Here is a 27,352-nt window from a genome sequence, read left to right as displayed (position 1 = left end):
CCAACCCATGACAATACTGTAGGATGGAGTAAATAGTCACATTTCTGTTTTGTTAAGGTACAAAACATAATACCCCTGGGGGGCGGAGCCAGCCGCCATAGCGATAGGTCGCACAGACACAGAGCTCCTGCAAAATATTTTCATTCTATGGCTGTAATATGCAGCCTAAATACCTTACTTTTGTTTTTTTATTTCCGAAATACTGGTGGAACCTAATTTGGGCTGCTTTAACTTGATATCTATAGCGGTAGCTAAACAGACATGGACTTTATTTCTCTGAGGCCATGGGGAGGGCTAACCTAGAGATCGACACCTGCAATATGGAGTTCGCAGTGTAATCCAGTAAGCCTGCTGACTGGGCTATCATATTGTGGCTTGGGCACAGATCGCAAACACTGAGGAACCTGCTGATTCTCAATTTAAGACCCTCCGGAGGTGATTTTTGACCCTCAATATGGAGCCTCTCACCCTGCTGCACGCAATCGGTTGTGCGCTGCGCCAGCACCAAGAAAATTTTCTAGCTCAGATGGAGGCCGCATTTTCTCTCCCTATTACTTATGCTCCTGCTGCGGATACTGAGGACAACGCAATTAGCGAGCCTTGTGAGGATACTAAATCGGATTCCCAGCAGTTGCTGTCCTGTGGGGCCTTGGATCTCCAGCCACAGATGCGTATTGCCATAACGGTAAAGGACAGTACACACCCAGCGGCCATCGCAGACCCTTCTCAGGATACAGTAACAGGCTTGGCCTCTGGCAGCATCTATTTAACCACCGAGGGGTCTCTGGCCGCACGGAGACAGGCTGGGGAGAAAGATTGCCAGGTATCGTATGGAAACTTCACAGATCCTTGCAGCAGCACGCACATAATTAACAACCGCGGTGACTCAGGAAAGCAGGCCCTATCTCCAGTGCTTTTTTCATCTGTCTATGTAGACATACCCTTGGGGTTTGCCTTACTCTGCCTTAGCCTGCCTTGGCCAACTACTACTTACACTAAATTACAAATATGTGTACATATCATAGTGATCAATATGTTCCTAAGATGTGGAATAGGGTAATCTGGGGAAATTTCTTTGCATCCATATCTTGCATGATGCGAACTACCACGTTCATCTGATTGCAGAGGGGCAGAGATATGGACATCGTAGTTGGTCATTAACGGATTTTGCCACATCTGTTTTCTTGTTAACAGTATGTACTTTTACAAATCAGTTCTGCTATCTCATATATACCTTATTTTGGCACAATACCTATGCTCATTTTGGACTGGCTACATATGTAATGTTCTAAAGTTAAAGCATAAGTTTTAGTTATAGGTCTGCTCTAATGTATTCAGATGTGAATTCAATCTACCTAATCCTTTAATGTTTGCACTGTTGGCTCTCCCCATGGTAATTTACTCAAGAGACATTAGGACATTTACTGCACTGTCTATGTGTTTAGTCTCTAGGATTTCCCTCTACAGAGTTCCAACTGCACTGTTTCACAATGTCTGTTTGGAGATTGCACTCCACTTTAGCTCTTTAAGCCCTCAGTAGCTGTAACTATGTATAACACCAATTCCTCGAGGTTTTAAGATGCTCCAAAAGCGTATTGTTATAAGTTTGCATATGTATACTAATTGAGTTGTACTCTCTCCTGTTTATAAGGTCTAACTGTCTTTAGCTCAGCTCTCTGTTATTTTATGTGTTCACTGTGGGGCTACTGTTTGGTATAGTTTAACATGTTTGACAGTATTGTTCATGTACGCGCTGTTCCCTTTGCCCAGTTTTGTTCTAGGTTTCCTATGATTATTAGTATGGGAACTTTTCCCATAGCAGGTGGAGCCTAGGCTCACACTATTTTTTTCTTGTTATTCTTACCACTCTTCCTACTGCTAAAGCATAGAATAAGGCACACATATATTTATTTAAAGGTATACTATGTTAAGCTCCTGTGTATTGCATGAAGGATGTTAATGTACATAGCGATTTATTATCATATTAATAAGGGTCCAGCTATTCGTGTATAGATCACACCCTTTATAGTTCATAGACATAGGAGACCAAATGAATAGACGGGTAAAACCATTACTCACCAACAGCTATTTGTATAAGCCCTTGCAATTAGCCCTGGGTTTTTTTCTCATCATCAGGATCTATATACAGTTATGTGTAATCTCGTATCTGAGTATTCAATGTGTGTATTAAGGCAGGCTGGTCCTGCATTCCGTACAGTTGCCCTACCCATGATACCAAAGCTAAGCTGCATAACTCTCGCCAAATTTAGCCATCAAGTTTGATTGGGCTCTGGTATGTTTAGTTCTACACTAACCCAATGTGCATTTAGTCCTCTTTAAGCACACCCTAGCGACCCATATATTTCGAGGACTCCTTACATAGATGCGGTGCCTTGCTTTATCTAAGCATGCTTTCCTTGAAATTTTTTTATTGCAGTTACCCTTCTCTTTTTTGGAAGGCATGGCTTCTAAACATACTTGGCTTATTTTACTTAATTTCCCACCTCCCCCCCCACCCTCATAATATACTTCCTTGAGTGGAAGAATTAACTACGCGGTTTCTCTTACTTATACCGCACCCTAACCACCTTCTTTATGAACGTATCTTGCAGCATAATATTTCAGTGACATTATTTCCCCTTTTCCAATGTTAGCTATGTGATAAAATAAAAATTTTGAGGTTTCATCATTGAGACCCATAAGTGGTCTCCTGTAAATCAAATAGCCCTCTGTAATTCTTATTGTATTTGATATGGGGTCCTAGAGAGGCCTCCTTAATGGAATAGAGGGCTTTGTTCTTTTTATTGGCATGTCCTTTTTAAATTATCTCATCTTCGGCAGCACCCCTAAAATGCACTAACCTTTTTCCATATAGTTAGAAGATATTGCTTATTGTATGTGTAACTATATTGCTTAACTTAGGGTTTGCATTTCTGTTATAATTATAAGATATAACGTGTTCTGCGCATGATTGGAATGCAACTGTCTGATGCTGTAATGCTTATTATGTATGCCATTTTTTTTCCTCAATAAAAAATATTAAAAAAAAAAAAAACATAATACCCCTGCTCAAATGCTTTAAATAGTATTAAACACATATCTAGGAGGTTTAGAACAGATTATTTGCACACAAGTAAAATCAAAAATCAAAATTATTTAATATAGTTAAAGGGACATTAAACCCAAAAATGTTTCCTTTGTGATTCAGATAGATACTGCAATTTTAAACATCTTTCTATTGTCAATTGTCTTTGCTCTTCTGGTATCTTTTGTTGAAAGGAAGGTCAGGAGTGTGAATGTATCTGGAGCATTATATGGCAGCAGTTTTGCAAGAATGTTATCCATTTGCAAGAGCACTAGATGGCCGCCCTATTTCCTACCATTTATTGCACCAGACAAGGAGTAATCTCATTTTTGAAAATGCCATTTGTCTCTTCAATCTTTAGGATGTGAATGAGATGCTTTTTGTGCTGTTTGGAGGAACTCTAGATTAGTAGTATAGCGTTTTAAAAAACAAAACCCAGGATGTGAGATTTTAAATAATGTGATTTTCCATCTGAAGTTTCTTGTGTTACAATCTTGTGTCACTATTACAAAGCATTCAGGGTCTTTAATTTAAAAGAAACCCCATAATTTATACTTACCCAATAAATTAATTTATCTCATGGGCGTCAATTTATCAAGCTGAAGGTTTGCCGTAAACAGAAGTTATGAATCAGCGATCTAAAGACCGCTGATCCATAACCTGTCCGCCAGCTCTGAGGCGGCGGACAGAAATCAACCCGATTGAATACGATCGGGTTGATTGACACCTACTAGCGGCAGATTAGCTGCGAATCTGCAGGGGGCGGCATTGCACCAGCAGTTCACAAGAACTGCTGGTGCAATGATAAATGCCGACAGCATCAGGTCCGCTCACACATTGATAAATATACCCCATTGTGTGAGCCAATAACACAAGGCATATATTTGCAGCTACCAATCAGCAGCTCCTGAGCCTACCTAGGTATCCTTTTTCAACAAATGATACCAAAAAACAAAACAAATGAGCTAATAGAAGTTATTTGGAAAGTTGTTTAAATCATATGCTTTGTGGCCTATCTATCAAGCTCCGAAGGAGCTTGATGGCCCGTGTTTCTGGCGAGTCTTCAGACTCACCAGAAACAGCAGTTATGAAGCAGTGGTCACAAAGACCGCTGCTCCATAACCTGTCCACCTGCTCTGAGCAGGCGGACAGACATCGCTGGAAATCAACCCGATCGAGTACGATCGGGTTGATTGACACCCCCTGCTGACGGCCCATTAGCCGCGAGTCTGCAGGGGGCGGCGTTGCACCAGCAGCTCTTGTGAGCTGCTGGTGCAATGCTGAATACGGAGAGTGTATTGCTCTCCGTATTCAGCGAGGTCTGGCGGAACTGATCCGCAGTGTTGGATCAGTTCCGCCAGACTTTGATAAATCGGGGCCTATATCTGAATCATGAATAAATAAATACATACGTCTTTTTACCTAGAGTTTCAGACTCGCTCTCACAAGCCTTAAACACTTGGGCCCTAAAGCAGCATTCATAAATATGGACCTTTGACTGTTGGATTTTTGCACTTTGGATTAGCTTGCACAATCAATTACATAACAAATAAATATAAAAAGCCCTCATGAATAATGAAAACAAATACAGCACCTCAAAAGTGTCCAGCTCCTGCTCTCCATTGTGCACACAAAACTGTGCAAACAAATAGCATGATATTGCTTGTAAATGAGACAAAATTATCAATGATTTGTGAAGGTGCACGGCGTATGCTGTCTGCATTTATCGATGTGCAGCGGACATGATTATGCTACATCGTATCATGTCCGTTCGCACATTAATAAATTGACCCCATGGTGATGAGTGAGTCCACAATCCATTACTCATGGGAATTACCCTTCTCTACAACTAGATTTGAAGGGGCGGCACTTTTTTACATCACCACAGGGTGCCTTCAAATTGGGTCCTGGCACCATGGTTTAGAGTACGCATACACCCATCAGTAGCCTCAAATTATCCCCAACCGATCGCCACTTGCAGCTGCAAGTCGCACCTAAAATTCAGCCCAATGAGGCTGGATCATTTCTAGGACATGGAGCAGCCAGAGGGGAGGACTCTGTGAAGGAAGTGCAGTAAGGAAAGCTTGCAGTATGTGCGACACAGACATTATTGCTAATCCTCCTGCCACTCTGTGCACCCAACTTGTGTGACTCGGAGTAAGGCGGTGAGATGTCAGTACCGGCAATGGATTTGGGTCCAGACCGGTGCAACCGTAGGTGCTGCTCTTCCTAGTCCGCAGTGCTCTGTGGGTGTTCAGTCTGCAGGACCTGGTGCTGCTTTTTTTCTCCTACAAGAGCTATTGTGTAAAACCAGGGATTCAATACTCCTCTAAACCTGCCGATAAGATTCATTACGGTGCTCATTTTGTGGCTCATGGACAACAAGGGTAAATAACAGCTTGTAAGCATTCCACAGCAGTAATTATTATTTTTTATTTTTATTATAAATATTAGTGTGTTTGTGAGAAATTAACCATGCACAAAACTGTGTCTTAACTTATTGCCTAGGGCAGTGGTTCCCAACCTATTCTGAAAGCACCCCTACACTGACATATCACACTGTATGATCTGGCATCTCGGTAATCTAATATTTACATATCTAATGCCCTCATTGTACCGATTCATTTATATATATATATATATATAGTTATGTATATATATGTATATATATATAGTTATGTATATATATATATATATATAGTTATTTATATATATATATATATATATATATATATATAGTTATGTATATATATATATAGTTATGTGTATATATATAGTTATATATATATATATATATAGTTATGTATATATACATATATATATATATATATATATATATATATATATATATAGTTATGTATATATATAGTTATATATATATATAGTTATATATATATAGTTATGTATATATATAGTTATGTATATATATATATATATATACTGTATATGTATGTTAATGCTCTCCCTCCCTTGTTACCTTCTCTCCCTCATCTGCTTTATCTTCTTCCTTCTCTCTCTCTATCCCTCCCCTCCTCCTTTCTCTTCCCTCCTCTCCCTCCACTCCTCTCATTTAATTTGGAAAGGCCATAAAAAGTCATATATACCAAAAAACTATTATGGCACAAAAAAAGGCCTTTTAGTTTGTTGATTCTGACATCATGAGCTTAACAACAGAAAACATACTGTCCTTTCAATATCAGTGAAAACTTTTTGTTGTGGTTTAAGCCATTTGTGATGATGTTTTCTTGAAACCATGCTGACAATATCAGATGAAGTTCAAAAAATTGTGATCAACCCCCATGTGTTTAACCCTGCAAATCATTACAGTGACTGCTGCTCTAGATTGGTTTATCAAAGGTTGCTTACCTCTTTGGAGCTGTAACACTTTTAGCTGCTGAGTGAGGTTCTATGGCCTAGATTTAGAGTTCGGCGGTAGCCGTCAAAACCAGCGTTAGAGGCTCCTAACGCTGGTTTTGGCCGCCCGCTGGTATTTGGAGTCAGTGATTAAAGGGTCTAACGCTCACTTTGCAGCCGCGACTTTTCCATACCGCAGATCCCCCTACGCCATTTGCGTAGCCTATCTTTTCAATGGGATCTTTCTAACGCCGGTATTTAGAGTCGTTTCTGCAGTGAGCGTTAGAGCTCTAACGACAAGATTCCAGCCGCCTGAAAATAGCAGGAGTTAAGAGCTTTCTGGCTAACGCCGGTTTATAAAGCTCTTAACTACTGTACCCTAAAGTACACTAACACCCATAAACTACCTATGTACCCCTAAACCGAGCTCCCCCCACATCGCCGCCACTCGATTAAAAATTTTAACCCCTAATCTGCCGACCGCCACCTACGTTATACTTATGTACCCCTAATCTGCTGCCCCTAACCCCGCCGACCGCTATATTACATTTATTAACCCCTAATCTGCCCCCCACAACATCGCCGCCAGCTACTTAAAATAATTAACCCCTAATCTTCCGACCGCAAAGCGCCGCCACCTACGTTATCCCTATGTACCCCTAATCTGCTGCCCCTAACACCGCCGACCCCTATATTATATTTATTAACCCCTAATCTGCCCCCCTCAACGTCGCCGACACCTACCTACACTTATTAACCCCTAATCTGCCGAGCGGACCTGAGCGCTACTATAATAAAGTTATTAGCCCCTAATCCGCCTCACTAACCCTATCATAAATAGTATTAACCCCTAATCTGCCCTCCCTAACATCGCCGACACCTAACTTCAATTATTAACCCCTAATCTTCCGATCGGAGCTCACCACTATTCTAATAAATGTATTAACCCCTAAAGCTAAGTCTAACCCTAACACTAACACCCCCCTAACTTAAATATAATTTACATCTAACGAAATAAATTAACTCTTATTAAATAAATGATTCCTATTTAAAGCTAAATACTTACCTGTAAAATAAACCCTAATATAGCTACAATATAAATTATAATTATATTATAGCTATTTTAGGATTAATATTTATTTTACAGGCAACTTTGTATTTATTTTAACTAGGTACAATAGCTATTAAATAGTTAAGAACTATTTAATAGTTACCTAGTTAAAATAATTACAAATTTACCTGTAAAATAAATCCTAACCTAAGATATAATTAAACCTAACACTACCCTATCAATAAAATAATTAAATAAACTACCTACAATTACCTACAATTAACCTAACACTACACTATCAATAAATTAAACACAATTCCTACAAATAAATACAATTAAATAAACTAGCTAAAGTACAAAAAATAAAAAAGAACTAAGTTACAGAAAATAAAAAAATATTTACAAACATAAGAAAAATATTACAACAATTTTAAACTAATTACACCTACTCTAAGCCCCCTAATAAAATAACAAAGCCCCCCAAAATAAAAAATTCCCTACCCTATTCTAAATTAAAAAAGTTACAAGCTCTTTTACCTTACCAGCCCTGAACAGGGCCCTTTGCGGGGCATGCCCCAAGAAGTTCAGCTCTTTTGCCTGTAAAAAAAAACATACAATACCCCCCCCCCAACATTACAACCCACCACCCACATACCCCTAATCTAACCCAAATCCCCCTTAAATAAACCTAACACTAATCCCCTGAAGATCTTCCTACCTTGTCTTCACCATCCAGGTATCACCGATCGGTCCTGGCTCCGATATCTTCATCCAACCCAAGCGGGGGCTAGACATCCACTGAAGAAGTCCAGAAGAGGGTCCAAAGTCTTCCTCCTATCCGGCAAGAAGAGGACATCCGGACCGGCAAACATCTTCTCCAAGCGGCATCTTCGATCTTCTTCCATCCGGAGCGAAGCGGCAGGATCCTGAAGACCCCCAGCGCGGAACATCCATCCGGACCGACGACTGAACGACGAATGACGGTTCCTTTAAGGGACGTCATCCAAGATGGCGTCCCTCGAATTCCGATTGGCTGATAGGATTCTATCAGCCAATCGGAATTAAGGTAGGAATTTTCTGATTGGCTGATGGAATCAGCCAATCAGAATCAAGTTCAATCCGATTGGCTGATCCAATCAGCCAATCAGATTGAGCTCGCATTCTATTGGCTGATCGGAACAGCCAATAGAATGCGAGCTCAATCTGATTGGCTGATTGGAGAAGATGTTTGCCGGTCCGGATGTCCTCTTCTTGCCGGATAGGAGGAAGACTTTGGACCCTCTTCTGGACTTCTTCAGTGGATGTCTAGCCCCCGCTTGGGTTGGATGAAGATATCGGAGCCAGGACCGATCGGTGATACCTGGATGGTGAAGACAAGGTAGGAAGATCTTCAGGGGATTAGTGTTAGGTTTATTTAAGGGGGGTTTGGGTTAGATTAGGGGTATGTGGGTGGTGGGTTGTAATGTTGGGGGGGGGGGGTATTGTATGTTTTTTTTTACAGGCAAAAGAGCTGAACTTCTTGGGGCATGCCCCGCAAAGGGCCCTGTTCAGGGCTGGTAAGGTAAAAGAGCTTGTAACTTTTTTAATTTAGAATAGGGTAGGGAATTTTTTATTTTGGGGGGCTTTGTTATTTTATTAGGGGGCTTAGAGTAGGTGTAATTAGTTTAAAATTGTTGTAATATTTTTCTTATGTTTGTAAATATTTTTTTATTTTCTGTAACTTAGTTCTTTTTTATTTTTTGTACTTTAGCTAGTTTATTTAATTGTATTTATTTGTAGGAATTGTGTTTAATTAATTTATTGATAGTGTAGTGTTAGGTTAATTGTAGGTAATTGTAGGTAGTTTATTTAATTATTTTATTGATAGGGTAGTGTTAGGTTTAATTATATCTTAGGTTAGGATTTATTTTACAGGTAAATTTGTAATTATTTTAACTAGGTAACTATTAAATAGTTCTTAACTATTTAATAGCTATTGTACCTAGTTAAAATAAATACCAAGTTGCCTGTAAAATAAATATTAATCCTAAAATAGCTATAATATAATTATAATTTATATTGTAGCTATATTAGGGTTTATTTTACAGGTAAGTATTTAGCTTTAAATAGGAATCATTTATTTAATAAGAGTTAATTTATTTCGTTAGATGTAAATTATATTTAAGTTAGGGGGGTGTTAGGGTTAGACTTAGCTTTAGGGGTTAATCCATTTATTAGAATAGCGGTGAGCTCCGATCGGAAGATTAGGGGTTAATAATTGAAGGTAGGTGTCGGCGATGTTAGGGAGGGCAGATTAGGGGTTAATACTATTTATGATAGGGTTAGTGAGGCGGATTAGGGGTTAATAACTTTATTATAGTAGCGCTCAGGTCCGCTCGGCAGATTAGGGGTTAATAAGTGTAGGTAGGTGTCGGCGACGTTGTGGGGGGCAGATTAGGGGTTAATAAATATAACATAGGGGTCGGCGATGTTAGGGCAGCAGATTAGGGGTACATAGGGATAACGTAGGTTGCGGCGGTTTACGGAGCGGAAGATTAGGGGTTAAAAGTGTAATGCAGGGGTCAGCGATAGCGGGAGTGGCAGATTAGGGGTTAATACGTGTAAGGTTAGGGGTGCTTAGACTCGGGGTACATGTTAGAGTGTTAGGTGCAAACGTAGGAAGTGTTTTCCCATAGGAAACAATGGGGCTGCGTTAGGAGCTGAACGCTGCTTTTTTGCAGGTGTTAGGTTTTTTTTCAGCTCAAACAGTCCCATTGTTTCCTATGGGGGAATCGTGCACGAGCACGTTTTTGATGCCGGCCGCGTCCGTAAGCAACTCTGGTATCGAGAGTTGCATTTGCGGTAAAAATGCCCTACGCTCCTTTTTTGGAGCCTAACGCAGCATTTGTTTTAACTCTCGATACCAGAGTTAATTTTATGGTGCGGCCAGAAAAAAGCCCGCGGATCGTTAACAGCCCTTTTACCGCCGAACTCTAAATCTAGGCCTATGTGTTTAACTCATGTGCAGGAATTAAATACATGGGCCTAATTTTCATTGCTGTTGTAAACTGTGTATACTGGTAGTAACATAAAATATCTCTATAAACTTTAATGGAGACGCTTGTTGTTAGCATCAGTTTACAATAGCAATGGAAACTAGACCATATCTAGAGTCAGTAATACACAAATTACATATTCAAGCATGCTATTTTTGCTTTAAAAAATGTCTCTTTAAAGTTGGAATTATGTGAACAAAATGACTGTTTTCTGTCAGCAACAAAGGATATATTTTAGTACAGATCAAACATATAAAATATTTTAATTTAAAATGAAATTATTTGAAGAAATTAGCTTCATACTTATAGTTAATGTTTTTTTTTTTTTCTCTCAAAAGTTTAATTGAAACTTAGTAATATAGCAGTTGTGTCTGTGCAACAATTCTCTTGAAGCTGTATGCTGGGATCTAATCTCAACAAAGAATACAAGGTCATCATATGCTCACATCTGACACATAATCAAATCTGATTAAGTAAGCAGGGGATGATTCACAGGGGTATTTACAGTAATCAGCTTTACAGTGTGTGTGTGTGAACAGCACTCAAAGAAAGCTGTTTTGTTAGTTTATGTTTGAATGAAGAGATATTTGTAATACTAAACTTGGTTACACTGGGCGTCAATAAGTATTTATGCCTTACGTTAATATACCCCTTCCTAATCCATTAATTTACTTTTTGTATAACCTATGCAATCAGTCAGTTGGATTTCTAACAGTTCTTTTTGAAGTGCAATAATGATATATAACATGCAGGCTTTTAATTAGATGTTGGTGCATGTCAGTCAAAACACCAATTATATTATATGAATTTATGAAGAGGTTAATACCTGTGCTTCCTGGGGAACCTGAGCGGCATCAACTCTGTCTGCGATGTAGGCAGTTAACTGTCTGTCTGTGGTGCTGAGGGACTCTTGAATTAAGCGGATAGCTTTGTCAGTCTCCTGGGCAGACTGAATACTTTGTTCAAGAACCTTTTGTCTCCTCACAGCCTGTGAATGAAGAGAAGAAAATAGTTATTTATTTAGAGTTTATTATCAATTTCATTTCTGTCAAAACAGTTCATGCTTAACAAACACCTTTTTGTAAGATGAATTTCTCTGATTTTTGCCACTCATTCAGGCTGCTTATTATAAACTCAAATTCTAAAAGAAATTAAATATATGTAATTAAGGAAAGTAATTAAACATTGTGGGCATTAGTAGAAATGTATTTTCAGTAGAATTAGATTGCAATACTAAAAATGCTGTAGGGACCCTGTTCTGTATCCTGCAATCTTCTGTTCTAAGGTCTGTCCTACTCCTCCCTGATCTCATTATGTAGTTCAAGAGATTTTATGCTCTGAGAATATGTTCACGGTCACCATGATCCAGTGTAAGCCGTGCAAGAAGAGGTGAGAGTATGCCAAGTGAAAGGAAGATGTGGCTCTTAAAAGCAGGAGTCACTAAAACATTAAAGCTCAGTTGCCTGAGTAGATGAAGAGAAAAAAAAACACTGTAATACTCTAGCAAAAAAAAAGCTACAAAGTCATTACATTAATGTCTTTTTTGTTTTACCTTTCTTATTAGCCATTTCAGGAAAAGGAAAGAAAATTAACTTTAATTATCAGAAGAATTTAACTGTTCAATTATTTTTTTCCTTAATAATGAAAAAAAAAAAAACATTTTAATTTATCAATAATTTCTTGTTTAATTTAGAAGCACGTATGAAAAAAAATAAACTATGTGTGAGGTTTTTTTGTAATAATTCAGACTATAGAATGTTTTCAATGATTATGCACAAGTCATAATACATATATTAATAAATGGAACCATACAATATAATTGTAAAATACCATTACAAATATTACAAGATGAGTACCCAAATTTCAATGTTTATATTACAGGCTTACCCTGTTTCCTTTTTATAATACTAAGTTGTATTGTTAGCAGTATTTAACCATTATATGTTTTTTATTTAAATGATTAAAGATCACAATCCAACTTTTATAAACAAAAGTGTATCCTTTGGATAAAATTATATATTGTTGCATATTGTTTAGTCAAATGTATTATTATAAATTGAGCATGTATTACTATTATGTAATAAATTACATTTTCTTAATATAAGATTACATATTCATAACAGACAAGCAAACCCTAAACATTAGACTCAGAATAGGAAGTCATTAATTTATCCTGCAAATAATTTGTTTTGTTCACATATAAAGACTTTAGTTTTCTTTTGCACACTTGCGGCTAGATTTAGAGTTTGGCGGTAGCCGTCAAAACCAGCGTTAGAGGCTCCTAACGCTGGTTTTTACCGCCCTCTGGTATTTGGAGTCAGTCAGGAAAGGATCTAACGCTCACTTTGCAGCCGCAACTTTTCCATACCGCAGATCCCCCTAAGCCATTTGCGTATCCTATCTTTTCAATGGGATCTTCCTAACGCCGGTATTTAGAGTCTTGGCTGAAATGAGCATTAGAAATCTAACGACAAAACTCCAGCCGCAGAAAAAGTCAGTAGTTAAGAGCTTTCTGGGCTTACGCCGGTTTATAAAGCTCTTAACTACTGTGCTCTAAAGTACACTAACACCCATAAATTACCTATGTACCCCAAAACTGAGGTCACCCCACATCGCCGCCACTCTATTAAATTTTTTTAACCCCTAATCTGCCGACCGCACACCGCTGCCACCTATCCCTATGAACCCCTAATCTGCTGCCCCTAACACCGCCGACCCCTATATTACATTTATTAACCCCTAATATGCCGCCCCAACGTCGCCGCTACCTACCTACACTTATTAACCCCTAATCTGCCGACCGGACCGCGCCGCTATTATAATAAAGTTATTAACCCCTAATCCGCCTCACTCCCGCCTCAATAACCCTATAATAAATAGTATTAACCCCTAATCTGCCCTCCCTAACATCGCCGACACCTAACTTCAAGTATTAACCCCTAATCTGCCGATCGGAGCTCACCGCTACTCTAATAAATTTTTTAACCCCTAAAGCTAATTCTAACCCTAACACCCCCCTAAGTTAAATATAATTTTATTCTAACGAAATAAATTAACTCTTATTAAATAAATAATTCCTATTTAAAGCTAAATACTTACCTGTAAAATAAACCCTAATATAGCTACAATATAAATTATAATTATATTGTAGCTATTTTAGGATTAATATTTATTTTACAGGCAACTTTGTATTTATTTTAACCAGGTACAATAGCTATTAAATAGTTAATAACTATTTAATAGTTACCTAGTTAAAATATTTACAAAATTACCTGTAAAATTAATCCTAACCTAAGTTACAATTAAATCTAACACTACACTATCAATAAATAAATTAAATAAACTACCTACAATTATCTACAATTAAACCTAACACTACACTATCAATAAATTAATTAAATACAATACCTACAAATAAATACAATTAAATAAACTAACTAAAGTACAAAAAATAAAAAAGAACTAAGTTACAAAAAATAAAAAAATATTTACAAACATTAGAAAAATATTACAACAATTTTAAACTAATTACACCTATTCTAAGCCCCCTAATAAAATAACAAAGCCCCCCAAAATAAAAAAATGCCCTACCCTATTCTAAAATTAAAATAGAAAAGCTCTTTTACCTTACCAGCCCTGAAAAGGGCCCTTTGCGGGGCATGCCCCAAAGAATTCAGCTCTTTTGCCTGTAAAAAAAAAAACATACAATACCCCCCCCCCCCAACATTACAACCCACCACCCACATACCCCTAATCTAACCCAAACCCCCCTTAAATAAACCTAACACTAAGCCCCTGAAGATCTCCCTACCTTGTCTTCACCACACCGGGTCCCGATCTGTCCAGAAGAGCCTCCGATGTCTTGATCCAAGCCCAAGCGGGGGGCTGAAGAGTGACGTCCATCCTCGGGCTGAAGTCTGGATCCAAGCGGCGGCTGAAGAAATCCATCATCGGGCTGAAGTCTTGATCCAAGCGGGCGCTGAAGAAGTCCATCATCGGGATGAAGTCTTCTATGAAGCAGCATCTTCAATCTTCTTTCTTCCGGAGCCATCATCTTCCAGCCGACGCGGAACATCCTCTTCTACCGACGCCTACTCGCCGAATGACGGTTCCTTTAAATGACGTCATCCAATATGGCGTCCGTCAAATTCCAATTGGCTGATAGGATTCTATCAGCCAATCGGAATTAAGGTAGGAAAATTCTGATTGGCTGATGGAATCAGCCAATTAGATTCAAGTTCAATCAGATTGGCTGATCTGATCAGCTAATCAGATTGAGCCCGCATTCTACTGGCTGTTCCGATCAGCCAATAGAATGCGAGCTCAATCTGATTGGCTGATCGGATCAGCCAATCGGATTGAACTTGATTCTGATTGGCTGATTCCATCAGCCAATCAGAATTTTCCTACCTTAATTCCGATTGGCTGATAGAATCCTATCAGCCAATCGGAATTCGACGGACGCCATCTTGGATGACGTCATTTAAAGGAATCGTCATTTGGCGAGTAGGCATCAGTAGAAGAGGATGTTCCGAGTCAGCTGGAAGATGATGGCTCCGGAAGAAAAAAGATTGAAGATGCTGCTTCATAGAAGACTTCATCCCGATGATGGACTTTTTCAGCGCCCGCTTGGATCAAGACTACAGCCCGATGATGGATTTCTTCAGCCGCCGATTGGATCCAGACTTCAGCCCGAGGATGGAAGTCACTCTTCAGCCCCCCGCTTGGGCTTGGATCAAGACATCGGAGGCTCTTCTGGACAGATCAGGACCCGGTGTGGTGAAGACAAGGTAGGAAGATCTTCAGGGGCTTAGTGTTAGGTTTATTTAAGGGGGGTTTGGGTTAGATTAGGGGTATGTGGGTGGTGGGTTGTAATGTTGGGGGGGTATTGTATGTTTTTTTTTTTACAGGCAAAAGAGCTGAATTCTTTGGGGCATGCCCCGCAAAGGGCCCTTTTCAGGGCTGGTAAGGTAAAAGAGCTTTTCTATTTTGATTTTAGAATAGGGTAGGGCATTTTTTTATTTTGGGGGGCTTTGTTATTTTATTAGGGGGCTTAGAGTAGGTGTAATTAGTTTAAAATTGTTGTAATATTTTTCTAATGTTTGTAAATATTTTTTTATTTTTTGTAACTTAGTTCTTTTTTATACTTTAGTTAGTTTATTTAATTGTATTTATTTGTAGGTATTGTATTTAATTAATTTATTGATAGTGTAGTGTTAGGTTTAATTGTAGATAATTGTAGGTAGTTTATTTAATTTATTTATTGATAGTGTAGTGTTAGGTTTAATTGTAACTTAGGTTAGGATTTATTTTACAGGTAATTTTGTAATTATTTTAACTAGGTAACTATTAAATAGTTATTAACTATTTAATAGCTATTGTACCTGGTTAAAATAAATACAAAGTTGCCTGTAAAATAAATATTAATCCTAAAATAGCTACAATATAATTATAATTTATATTGTAGCTATATTAGGGTTTATTTTACAGGTAATGTTAGGGGTAATATGAACCTGATGGCAGCCATCTTGTTCTTCGCAGCCATCTTGTTCCTCGCAGCCATTTTGTAATGAATAGACTTTATTATACTGGGGTATTATGCAGTAAGAATTATATGCATGTTATGATAATTTCCTTAGCTGTTCGGCCTTGCCAATGTACCCTGGCCTGACGCCCAGAAATAAGATAGAATAAGATAATGTAAACAAGAGGCTTCAGAATCCTTGTTGTCTCCGCAGATGGTAGTTTGTTATGACTCTGTAATTATTGTTATGAGAAACTCATGTTCCAGTTTTTCCTTGTAAATTGCTCTGTATAATTGTGTAAGATGACGCGGTCCTAACGTGTCATCCTCTTAACCCTGTATGTCACTATAAGAAAGGCTTGCACTGTGCAATAAACAGAATTGGCTTTCGATCATAATGCTGCGTGGTCTGAGTCATTCTAAGGGGCCCTTATCAGATAATCTACATATGCCTCAGGTGGTACACTAGGCCCCAGGCTTTGGCCTGCGCTGACACCCCCCCGTGGGATTATACACCTTACAGGTAAGTATTTAGCTTTAAATAGGAATATTTTTTTTAATAAGAGTTAATTTATTACGTTAGAATAAAATTATATTTAAGTTAGGGGGTATTAGTGTTAGGGTTAGACTTAGCTTTAGGGGTTAATACATTTATTATAGTAGCGGTGAGATCCGGTCGGCAGATTAGGGGTTAATAATTGTAGGTAGGTGGAGGCGACGTTGGGGGCGGCAGATTAGGGGTTAATAAATATAATATAGGGGTCGGCAGTGTTAGGGGCAGCAGATTAGGGGTTCATAGGGATAAAGTAGGTGGCAGCGGTGTGCAGTCAGCAGATTAGGGGTTAATAATAAAATGCAGGGGTCAGCGATAGCGGGGGCGGCAGATTAGGGGTTAATAAATATAATATAGGGGTCGGCAGTGTTAGGGGCAGCAGATTAGGTGTACATAGGGATAATGTAGCTTGCGGTAATGTACGAAGCGGCAGATTAGGGGTTAATAATAAAGTGCAGGGGTCAGCGATAGCGGGGACGGCAGATTAGGGGTTAATAAGTGTAAGGTTAGGGGTGTTTAGACTCGGGGTATATGTTAGGGTGTTAGGTGCAGACTTAGGAAGTGTTTCCCCCTAGGAAACAATGTAGCTGCGTTAGGAGCTGAACGCTGCTTTTTTGCAGTGGCGGTAAATATGCTCTATGCTCCCTTTTTTGGAGCCTAACACAGCCCTTCTGTGAACTCTAAATACCAGCGGTATTTAAAAGGTGCAGGGGAAAAAAAGCACGGGTAGCTAACGCACCCCTTTGGCCGCAGAACTCTAAATCTAGCCGTAAGATTACAAGTGGAACGGTATTTTGCATTTTCGCTATATGAAAACTCTGCTAGGATTTTCAATTTTGCGCTAATCGCGTTGCGCTGGTATTACAAATTGAAAGAAAACATTTTTTTTTCTCCAGCGGTAACCTGACTTGCTCAAAAAGTCGAAATTTGAAAATCGCAATCATGTTCACACATTCCCCCATAGAAGTTATAGAGAAAAAGTTGAAAAAAACCTAACATCCCCCTTTCTTGTGCAAACACCATCACCCATTCTCAATAGCCCTAACCTGACATTAAAATATGAATATTTAATTTTCCAATGTTCTTTACGTAATGGAAAAAGAAAGAGAGAGAAAAAGAGAAAGAGAGAGAAAAAGAGAGAGAAAAAAAGAGAGAGAAATAGAAAAAGAGAGAGAAAGAGAAAAAGAGAAAAAGAGAAAAAGAGAGAGAAAGAGAAAGAGAGAGAGAAAAAGAGAAAAAGAGAGAAAGAGAGAAAAAGAGAAAAAGAGAGAAAAAGAGAGAGAAAGAGAAAAAGAGAGAGAAAGAGAAAGAGAGAGAGAAAGAGAAAGAGAGAGAGAAAGAGAAAGAGAGAAAGAGAAAGAAAGAGAAAGAGAAATAGAGAAAGAGAAATAGAGAAAAAGAGAAAGAGAAAGAAAGAGAAAGAGAGAGAGAAAGAGAAAGAGAAAGAGAGAAAGAGAAAGAGAAAAGGAGAAAGAGAGAGAGAGAGAGAGAGAGAGAGAGGGGTTTAGCAGTAACCCATGTCAGCCTTCACAGGAGAGAGGCGCTGCACTTAATTTCTACATCTATAGATATGTATTTTACACGAACAGTATCAGACATATATAGAAATATATATTTAACAATAAAAGAAAATATGTAAAGAACATCGGAACTTAAATATGCACATGAGAACTTAGTATTCTTAAGGCGCATTATTGAAATATTACATATAAAATATAAAAAAAAATATTTAAAATTAATAAACATACTGTAACATATTCTAAATAATCCATAGAATATATCTATATATTTTACTGTATGTTTATTAAGGAAAGTATGATGGCAACATAATCTAAATAATCCATAGAATATATCTATATATTTTACTGTATGTTTATTAAGGAAAGTATGATGGCAACATAATCTAAATAATCCATAGAATAAATCTATATATTTTACTGTATGTTTATTAAGGAAAGTATGATGGCAGCATCAGGCAGCAGAGTTACTGAGCTAGGTAGGTCTCACAGTACACAAACCTTAAAAATACACCTCCAAGTGAGAAGGAGAAACACGTGCTTAAAGTCCCTGTGACACATTGGCCCAGAGTTTTCTAGAATTTTTTTTATTTTAGCTGATGATAATCACCACAGAGCAGGACGATGAATAAACATGAGCCTAGGGAGACCATTAAGGATTTGGCATTGACTGATGACCACCACAGAGTATGAAATGGCAGGAGCAGCAGAAGGCAGAAGAGTTACTGGATAATAGTTCACCAACCTTATAAATAGACCTCTAAGTAAAGTGACGACTGGAGTACAAGTAATATTTATGAACGGAAATAAAGATCTCACATTCCTCCACTTCCCACACATCTGCTTCTTAAACACATTTAAAGTTATCATTCTAGACTCAATTCAGTGATCTGTTTACAAAGACCTTCCTTTAAAGTGAGCAGAAGCAGTATCTCTCCAACTTAAACAGAAGGGAGAAAACTACTTTGAAAAAAATGCTTTGGTGAAGGGACTTCGGAAAGATGCACAACCTTAAGGAATGTGCATCAGCACTGCAGTGACCACGGCCTTGTACGTTTCCTAATGGCAGAATCTAAGACCAAGCGAACAAAGATATGTGACAAAACTCTGTTGTACACTGTGCCTAGCTGTTCCCTAAAGATTTGTCATTGACTGATGACCACCACAGAGGAGGAACAGCAGGAGCAGTAGCTTTTCTGAAGAAGGCCTCCCTCTAGATATTAGTAAGCCAACCCCATAAATAGACCCTTAAGCAAGGCGAACAAAGACGTGCCAAAACTTTGAATTCCTGTTTGAAGCCCTAAAGTTAAATCATTCATATTGTTTTACAAATGTTGGAAATCAAACCTTACATTTGGATCTTTCTGTTTTAGCAAGTTGGTGCACTTCAGATAATATATTTTGTATTTCTATTAACTTTATATTTTGTTTTTTTATAGGTGGTAGACCTGAACTGTGAATTAGTTTCACTATAGAAATTGAATAGTTAAAGGTTTGAGTTAATTTACATTCTTTTGTATTCTGGTTTTTAGTATTGCAATTAGATAACAATTAGATTGTTTGCATAGGTGAGCAATTAGGAGGGACCCCACCCTATCTTTCTGAGGGTATTTAAAGAGATCTGTTTAGCTCTGCTAAACATTTAGCTCTGCTTCTTAGCAAAGAGATCAAACTACAAAAGGATCAAATACATAAGGATATTTGAGTTATTTCAGAAAGGTATATAACATTTCTCTTTTAAATTGTTGTTACTTGAATAGTTTGTACTTTCAGATAATATATTTTGTATTTCTATTAACTTTATATTTTGTTTTTTTATAGGTGGTAGACCTGAACTGTGAATTAGTTTCACTATAGAAATTGAATAGTTAAAGGTTTGAGTTAATTTACATTCTTTTGTATTCTGGTTTTTAGTATTGCAATTAGATAACAATTAGATTGTTTGCATAGGTGAGCAATTAGGAGGGACCCCACCCTATCTTTCTGAGGGTATTTAAAGAGATCTGTTTAGCTCTGCTTCTTAGCAAAGAGATCAAACTACAAAAGGATCAAATACATAAGGATATTTGAGTTATTTCAGGAGTTATTCAGGGTTATTCAGGCTTATTCAGTAGTAAATAATACTTATATTTTTCTTATTGTTAAAGTGTTGCATAGTTTAAAATGTCTCAGATACAGTGCAATGGGTGTTTTGCACTTTTTAATCGTTCTACTTTTTGGAGATTTAGGGGCTGTCCTGTTTGTAATCAGTTTTCCCTGTTAAGGGAGGAAATAGCTAAACTTCAAGCTAAGGTAAGTAACATACCTGTTACCTCTACAAAGCTGCCTCAGAAAGAAGCCCCTCTACCCAGAGATCAGCAAGGAGAGGCAGATGGATCACTGTAGGCTCTGGAAGAATTAGAACAGTAGACCAGAAGCATTGCCCACAACCTCTGCCATTGCAAAACTCCTATGCTGCTCTTGCCGAATATACTTGTGATGAGGAGATTGCTGTTTCTGAGCCCTCTGAAGCTGTAACAGGTAATTTAAATCTATTGGCACCTGATTCTCCAGGTAACATAACACAGGAAAGAACTGCAGATGTGTTTTTGAGAAAAAGACTGTTAGTGGGTGACTCTATTTTGAGGAATGTGTATTTAGGTGAAAGTAAAGGAGAAACAAGGGAGGTTAGATGTCTTCCAGGAGCTACTGCTCACAGGGATAAGAATCGTATTTTGAGAATTGTTAAGGCAGCAGGAAAGGGAAGTGAGTTAGATGTGATTGTACATTTAGGAACAAATGATCTGGCTAGTAATCATGTTGCTGCTGTTCAGAAAGAGTTTTGTGACCTAGGTAATCATTTAGAGACTGTGGCATCAACTCTATCATTTTCTGCTATTTTACCTGTGTATGACCAGGAAGCAGGAAAGATGGAGCGGATAACAACATTTAATTCTTGGTTAGATAAGTGGTGCAGGGAACGAGGATTTGGTTTTATTGGCCATTATAGCTCTGTTTGGAAAGATACTAGGTTATTTAGGAGAGATGGCTTGCATTTGGATGCTAAAGGAACAGAGTATCTGGGAGAGGAGTTCAAATACTTTATTAGAAATCATTTAAACTAATAAAGGGGGGTAGCATTAATATATCCACCTGCCCCCCACAGCATTCCAAAACTGTTAGTCCAAGTAACAATTCTAGAAATTCTAGTAGAAAAATTCTTCGTGCCATGAGCACAAATGCTCGCAGCTTAGGAAATAAATTACCTGAACTCATTTCAATAATGACTAGGGACAACTTGGATTTAGTAGCTATAACAGAAACATGGTACAATGATTTGCATGACTGGGACATAGTCATACCTGGATACAGGTTATTTAAAAAGAACAGAGTAGGAAAGAAAGGTGGAGGAGTTGCTTTGTATGTAAATGAAAATATAAAGGTTACTGAAATTGTAGGAACAAATGATGAGGTGGAAAGTATTTGGGTGACTTTGGAAATTGGAGATAAAAATGTTTTTAGAATAGGGGTTGTATATAGGCCTCCATTGCAGGATGAAAAACTGGACAATCTGTTATTAGATGAAATAACCAAAATGACCATGAAGGGTAAGGTTATAGTACTGGGGGACTTTAATTTGCCAGATATAGACTGGAAGATTCCTTCTGCTAGATCGGCTAGAAGCAGGTATATTCTTGAATCTCTGCTAGGGGAATCACTTGAACAATTAGTCAAGGAACCAACTCGTAAGGAAGCTATATTAGATCTAATACTTACAAACAGTGATACAGTTTCAGATGTGTCTGTAGGTGAGAACTTAGGATCCAGTGATCATCAATCTGTTTGGTTTAGTATTCATGTTCAGGAACTGTCCACCCAGACTAAAACAAAAGTTTTAGACTTTAGGACGGCAGATTTTTCATTAATGGGAGAATACCTAAAGAACTATTTAAAGGGGAAAACTCTTATTACAGGGGTTCAAGAACAGTGGGAATTTGTGAAAGGTGCCATTTTAGATGCAACCGCACACTGTATTAGACATGTCTGTAAAAGTAAAAGAAAGCGGAAACCAATTTGGTTTTCCAAAGAAGTAGCACATGCTGTAAAGACAAAAAATATAGCTTATAAAAATTACAGACACACACAAGCAGATGATGATATGAAAATATGGAGACTCCAACAAAAAAAGACTAAGCAGTTAATTAGGAAGGTTAAAGCTCATGCAGAAGAGAAGATAGCACAGTCAGTAAAACATGGGGACAAAACATTCTTTAGATATATCAGTGAAAGAAGAAAAAATAAGGTAGGAATAGTAAAATTGAAATCAGTTGATGGTAGAATAATAGAAGGAGATAAGCAGATTGCAGACTGTCTCAATGATTACTTCTGTTCTGTTTTCACTAAAGATTGTGAAGATACAATGTCTACATTAAGGGATGCTACGCAAAATAGAAACAAGCTTAACAGTAATCTTTTTACAGAGGATGAGGTTTTGTTAGCATTATCAAAAATAAATGTTACAAAGGCAGTGGGTCCTGATAATATTCATCCAAGGGTTTTAAAAGAACTTCGATCAGTGCTAACTGTCCCATTAACTGATCTGTTTAATCAGTCACTATTAACAGGAGCTGTCCCAGATGATTGGAGAATAGCAAATGTAATACCCCTTCATAAAAAGGGCAGTAGAGAAGAATCTGGCAACTACAGGCCAGTTAGTTTAACTTCAGTAGTAGGGAAATTAATGGAAAGCCTCTTAAAAGAAAGAATTATGACTTACATAAAGACAAACAATTTAGAGGACCAAAATCAGCATGGTTTTACTTCAGGGAGATCATGTCAGACTAATCTAATTGACTTCTTTGATTATGTAACAAAAGTATTAGACAAGGGAGGAGCAGTTGATGTAGCATATCTAGATTTCAGCAAAGCATTTGACACCGTCCCACACAATAAACTTATTCACAAACTATATCTCCTTGGTCTAGATTCAAAAATTGTGAACTGGGTGGAATGCTGGCTTAAGGACAGAAAACAAAGTGTCTTAGTAAATGGAGTTCATTCAGCAGAGGGGGCTGTTACTAGTGGTGTTCCTCAGGGGTCAGTTCTGGGGCCTGTTTTGTTTAACATATTTATCTGCGATATCAGCAAAGGGCTACAGGGGAAAGTATGTCTCTTTGCAGATGATACAAAAATTTGCAACAGAGTGGATGTTCCAGGGGGGGTAGACAAAATGAGAAGTGATATACAACAATTGGAGGATTGGACAAACGACTGGGGTCTAAAGTTTAACACAGCAAAGTGTAAAATAATGCATTTAGGGAAGAAAAATCCAAATGTTAATTACAGACTCAATGACACTTTACTGACTGTTACAGACGAGGAACAGGACTTGGGAATTATTATTTCAGATGATTTAAAACTTAGTAAACAATGTAGTAATGCTACAAGGCAAGCAGAATGCTTGGATGTATTGGTAGAGGTATTTGCAGCAGAAATAGTAAGGTTCTTATGCCACTTTATAGATCATTAGTTAGGCCTCATCTTGAGTATTGTGTGCAGTTCTGGAGACCATATCTTCAGAAGGATATTAACAAACTTGAATCTGTGCAAAGGAGGGCTACCAAAATGGTACATGGTCTAAAAAATAAAACTTACCAGGATAGGCTCATTGACCTAAATATGTATAGCTTAGAGGAGAGAAGGGAAAGAGGTGATATGATAGCAACTTTCAAGTACATTAAAGGGTTTAGTAAAACTGAGGCTGTGGGTATTTTACATAAAATGGAAAATTCAAGAACAAGGGGTCATGAGCTCAAGCTAAAGGGTAGTAGATTCAGAAGTAATTTGAGGAAGCACTTCTTTACAGAAAGAGTGATTGATTTATTCCTTGGTCTGCTTTTAAGAAACTTAATTTCAGTTAAACACAAAACATAACATTTTGGTGCAGAAGGATTGCAGTTCTCTTCCACAGCAGTTTTAAAGGCAGTCACTTTCTTAGGCAGGAAAAGGGAAGCTACACTACAGAAAAAAAAAAAAAAAACAGAAAAAACTACTTTTTTTTGCAAACTGGGTACTGGCAGGCAGCTGCCAGTACCCAAGATGGCCGCCAATAAGGCAGATGGGGAGGGTTAGAGAGCTGTTTTGGGGGGGATCAGGGAGGTTGGGGGCTAAGGGGGGATGCTACACTACAGCATATGTAAATATGCTAAAAAAATGTAAAAACCTTTTATTTAAGTACTGGCAGACTTTCTGCCAGTACTTAAGATGGCGGGACATTTGTGGGGTGGGGGAGGGAAGGGAGCTGTTTGGGAGGGATCAGATGGGAGTCTGATCTCTACAATAAAGCTAAAATTAACCCTGCAAGCTCCCTACAAACTACCCAATTAACCCCTTCACTGCTAGCCATAATACAAGTGTGATGCGCAGCAGCATTTAGCGGCCTTCTAATTACCAGAAAGCAACGCCAAAGTCATATATGTCTGCTATTTCTGAACAAAAGGGATCCCAGAGAAGCATTTACAACCATTTATGCCATAATTGCATAAGTTGTTTGCAAATAATTTCTGTGAGAAACCTAAAGTTTGTGAAAAAGTGAACAATTTTTTTTATTTGATCGCATTTGGCGGTGAAATGGTTGCATGAAATATACCAAAATGGGCCTAGATCAATACTTTGGGATGTCTTCTAAAAGAAAATATATACATGTCAAGGGATATTCAGGTATTCCTGACAGATATCAGGGTTCCAATGTAACTAGCGCTCATTTTGAAAAAAAGTGGTTTTGAAATAGCAAAGTGCTTCTTGTATTTATTTCCCTATAACTTGCAAAAAAAGTAAAGAACATGTTAACATTGGGTATTTTTAAACTCAGGACAAAATTTAGAAACTATTTAGCATGGTTGTTTTTTTGGTGGTTGTAGATGTGTAACAGATTTTGGGGGTCAAAGTTAGAAAAAGTGTGTTTTTTTCCATTTTTTCCTCATATTTTATAATATTTTTAATAATAAATTATAAGATATGATGAAAATAATGGTATCTTTAGAAAGTCCATTTAGTGTCGAGAAAAACGGTATATAATATGTATATATAATATAATATAATAATATATTGTAAGAAATGAGTGATGCGCAACCATTATTGCCAGAGGATGTAGATAACAGGGATATGTCTCAGTCAGGCAGCATTACACACATGGACGTACGGTGTGATGATGATGATGTTGTACCCGCTGCGGGAGTTTGGTCTGTCACTGTGAAGCGGGAGTAACCCTTACACTACCCGATCGATACAACATCATACCTGATGTTTTAAAGCACGTTGTTCCAAACAATTTAGCAATGTTAGGTGATTTATGCCCTTTATGGATTAAAACCAGACTCTGCATCAACTATGTAATTTTCCATGGGAGTTTTGCCATGGATCCCCCTCCGGCATGCCTCAGTCCAGGTGTTAGTCCCCTTGAAACAACTTTTCCATCACTATTGTGGCCAGAAAGAGTCCCTGTGGGTTTTAAAATTTGCCTGCCTATTGAAGTCTATGGCGGTTCGCCCGTTCGCAAACATTTGCAGAAGTTCGTGTTCGCCATTCGCAAACGGAAAATGTTATGTTCGTGACATCACTACTTGTATCCAGTAGTAAAATGGTTTGAAAAGGGTAATTCCAATTAATATTACCATATAATTAAGGGAAGTAGCTGATCACGTGTACATTTTTTCAGACAGAGTTGTATTTAGCTGTCACTCATGGATAAAAATACTATTTCGCAGACTTAGAACACTTTAACAAAATCATAAAAGATAAATGAAAATGTACAATGAGCAGTAGATAACTTTTTTATAGGGACGTGTATTCAAGCTGCAGAATGATCTCTTGGCCCTTAACAACTTTATTAACTAACTACAAGCAGACTGGGTAAAGCAGAAAACCACATTGATAGATGATCAGCTAGACATTTCTTACTTATGACTACAGGTTAGAGAAAGAAAATGTGACAGCTGATTGCCTGTCTTACTTGCTTTTTGCCATCACTAGATGTTCAACTGGATAATAATGTTGAAGTTGTTTTAATTCTTACAAGCACTCCTACTGCAGGAAAACAATAACAAATTCAAGCCATCTATTTAGCATGACAAATTTATCAAGCATTATGGGAAATTCCTTTTGAAGAAATGGCTCAGCATTTAAAGTCTAAAGGACTTAATTCAGCATTGCTGCCTTATTTTAGAGTGGCTGATTCATTTCTCTTACAAAATGGCTGTGCTTTGAGGCACACACTGACTACTTGTATAGTATAGCAAACAGACCAGCCACACAGTGATCCTCTTAAAAGCACTTATTTATTCCATATCAGGAAAACATCAGATGCTTAAAAACGCCAGTAGTAAGGTATGTCAGACAAGGCACCAATCCATTGAGTGCAATTAAGAGGATCGCTGTGTCGCTGGTCTATTTGCTATACTATTCTATTACTTACACAGCATGAACCTCTGCACTTTGAATTTGGCAGCCACACTGCTATTGGAGTGAACTGAGCACTAGCAAACACCCCATTTGTTGGCAGGTTGAAGTCTGACGTCAGCCGCATAGCATTGCAGAAGGACGGCTCCAGCTGCGAAGCAGGTACCGCATCCGCACGACAACAGGAGAAAGGTTCGTGACTGAGGAGACTGAAGGAGTGGGGACCCAGACCATACATGGAGGAGTAGTGACAGCTTTTTCTGGTGAGAGATCTGCAGTCCTTTCTTGTTTCCCATATCTCTGTGAACTGAGGGATTTCTTATGGTTACCTGTGACTGGCTCTATGAATTGCTGCCTCATATACAGCAGTACAAGCCTTGAGATGTGTTGAGGGAGTGTTTGTTTGTTTATACTGACTACTTGTGCCAAGATAAATATAGCCTACATTCATAAGTCTTGCTCACAATACACTACTAGTGGAGCTGGCAACTAGCAGCATAAGAAGTGGTTCACACTGATGCACTAACTGGCTGCTCTACAACTGGAGATGATTGTGGCAATGAAGAAAATCAATGCAGGTGGAGATTGCTGGCCTAAACCCCACAATGCACAGCTTCTGTAGTGTAATATCCTCCTTCACTATCTCCTTAGACTCATAATCCAGTTCTTTCTGATCAGAATAAAGGGCAGTTATAGAAGATATGCTGGGAGTCAGAATAATATATCTTCATCAGCCAAACCAGAGATTGGGGAAATATGCTTAATAATTACCTCTTACCATGACTGCTTTGAACAAC

At 38.0% G+C, this 27,352-nt stretch overlaps 1 protein-coding gene across 1 annotated transcript in view; it reads right to left on the bottom strand.

Moving 5' to 3' along the window:
* The window catches only part of DMD (dystrophin), a 4,487,195-nt gene that overhangs the window by 2,488,000 nt on the left and 1,971,843 nt on the right, over positions 1-27,352 (bottom strand). The window contains exon 30 of the mRNA XM_053707599.1: positions 11,352-11,513. Within this exon, the coding sequence (XP_053563574.1) occupies positions 11,352-11,513 (162 nt within the window). The remainder of the gene's footprint in view (positions 1-11,351; positions 11,514-27,352) is intronic.

This window comes from Bombina bombina, chromosome 3 (assembly GCF_027579735.1).
Source record: "Bombina bombina isolate aBomBom1 chromosome 3, aBomBom1.pri, whole genome shotgun sequence".
Classification (NCBI taxonomy): Eukaryota; Metazoa; Chordata; class Amphibia; order Anura; family Bombinatoridae; genus Bombina; species Bombina bombina.
This window is presented reverse-complemented; position numbering and strand designations above follow the sequence as displayed.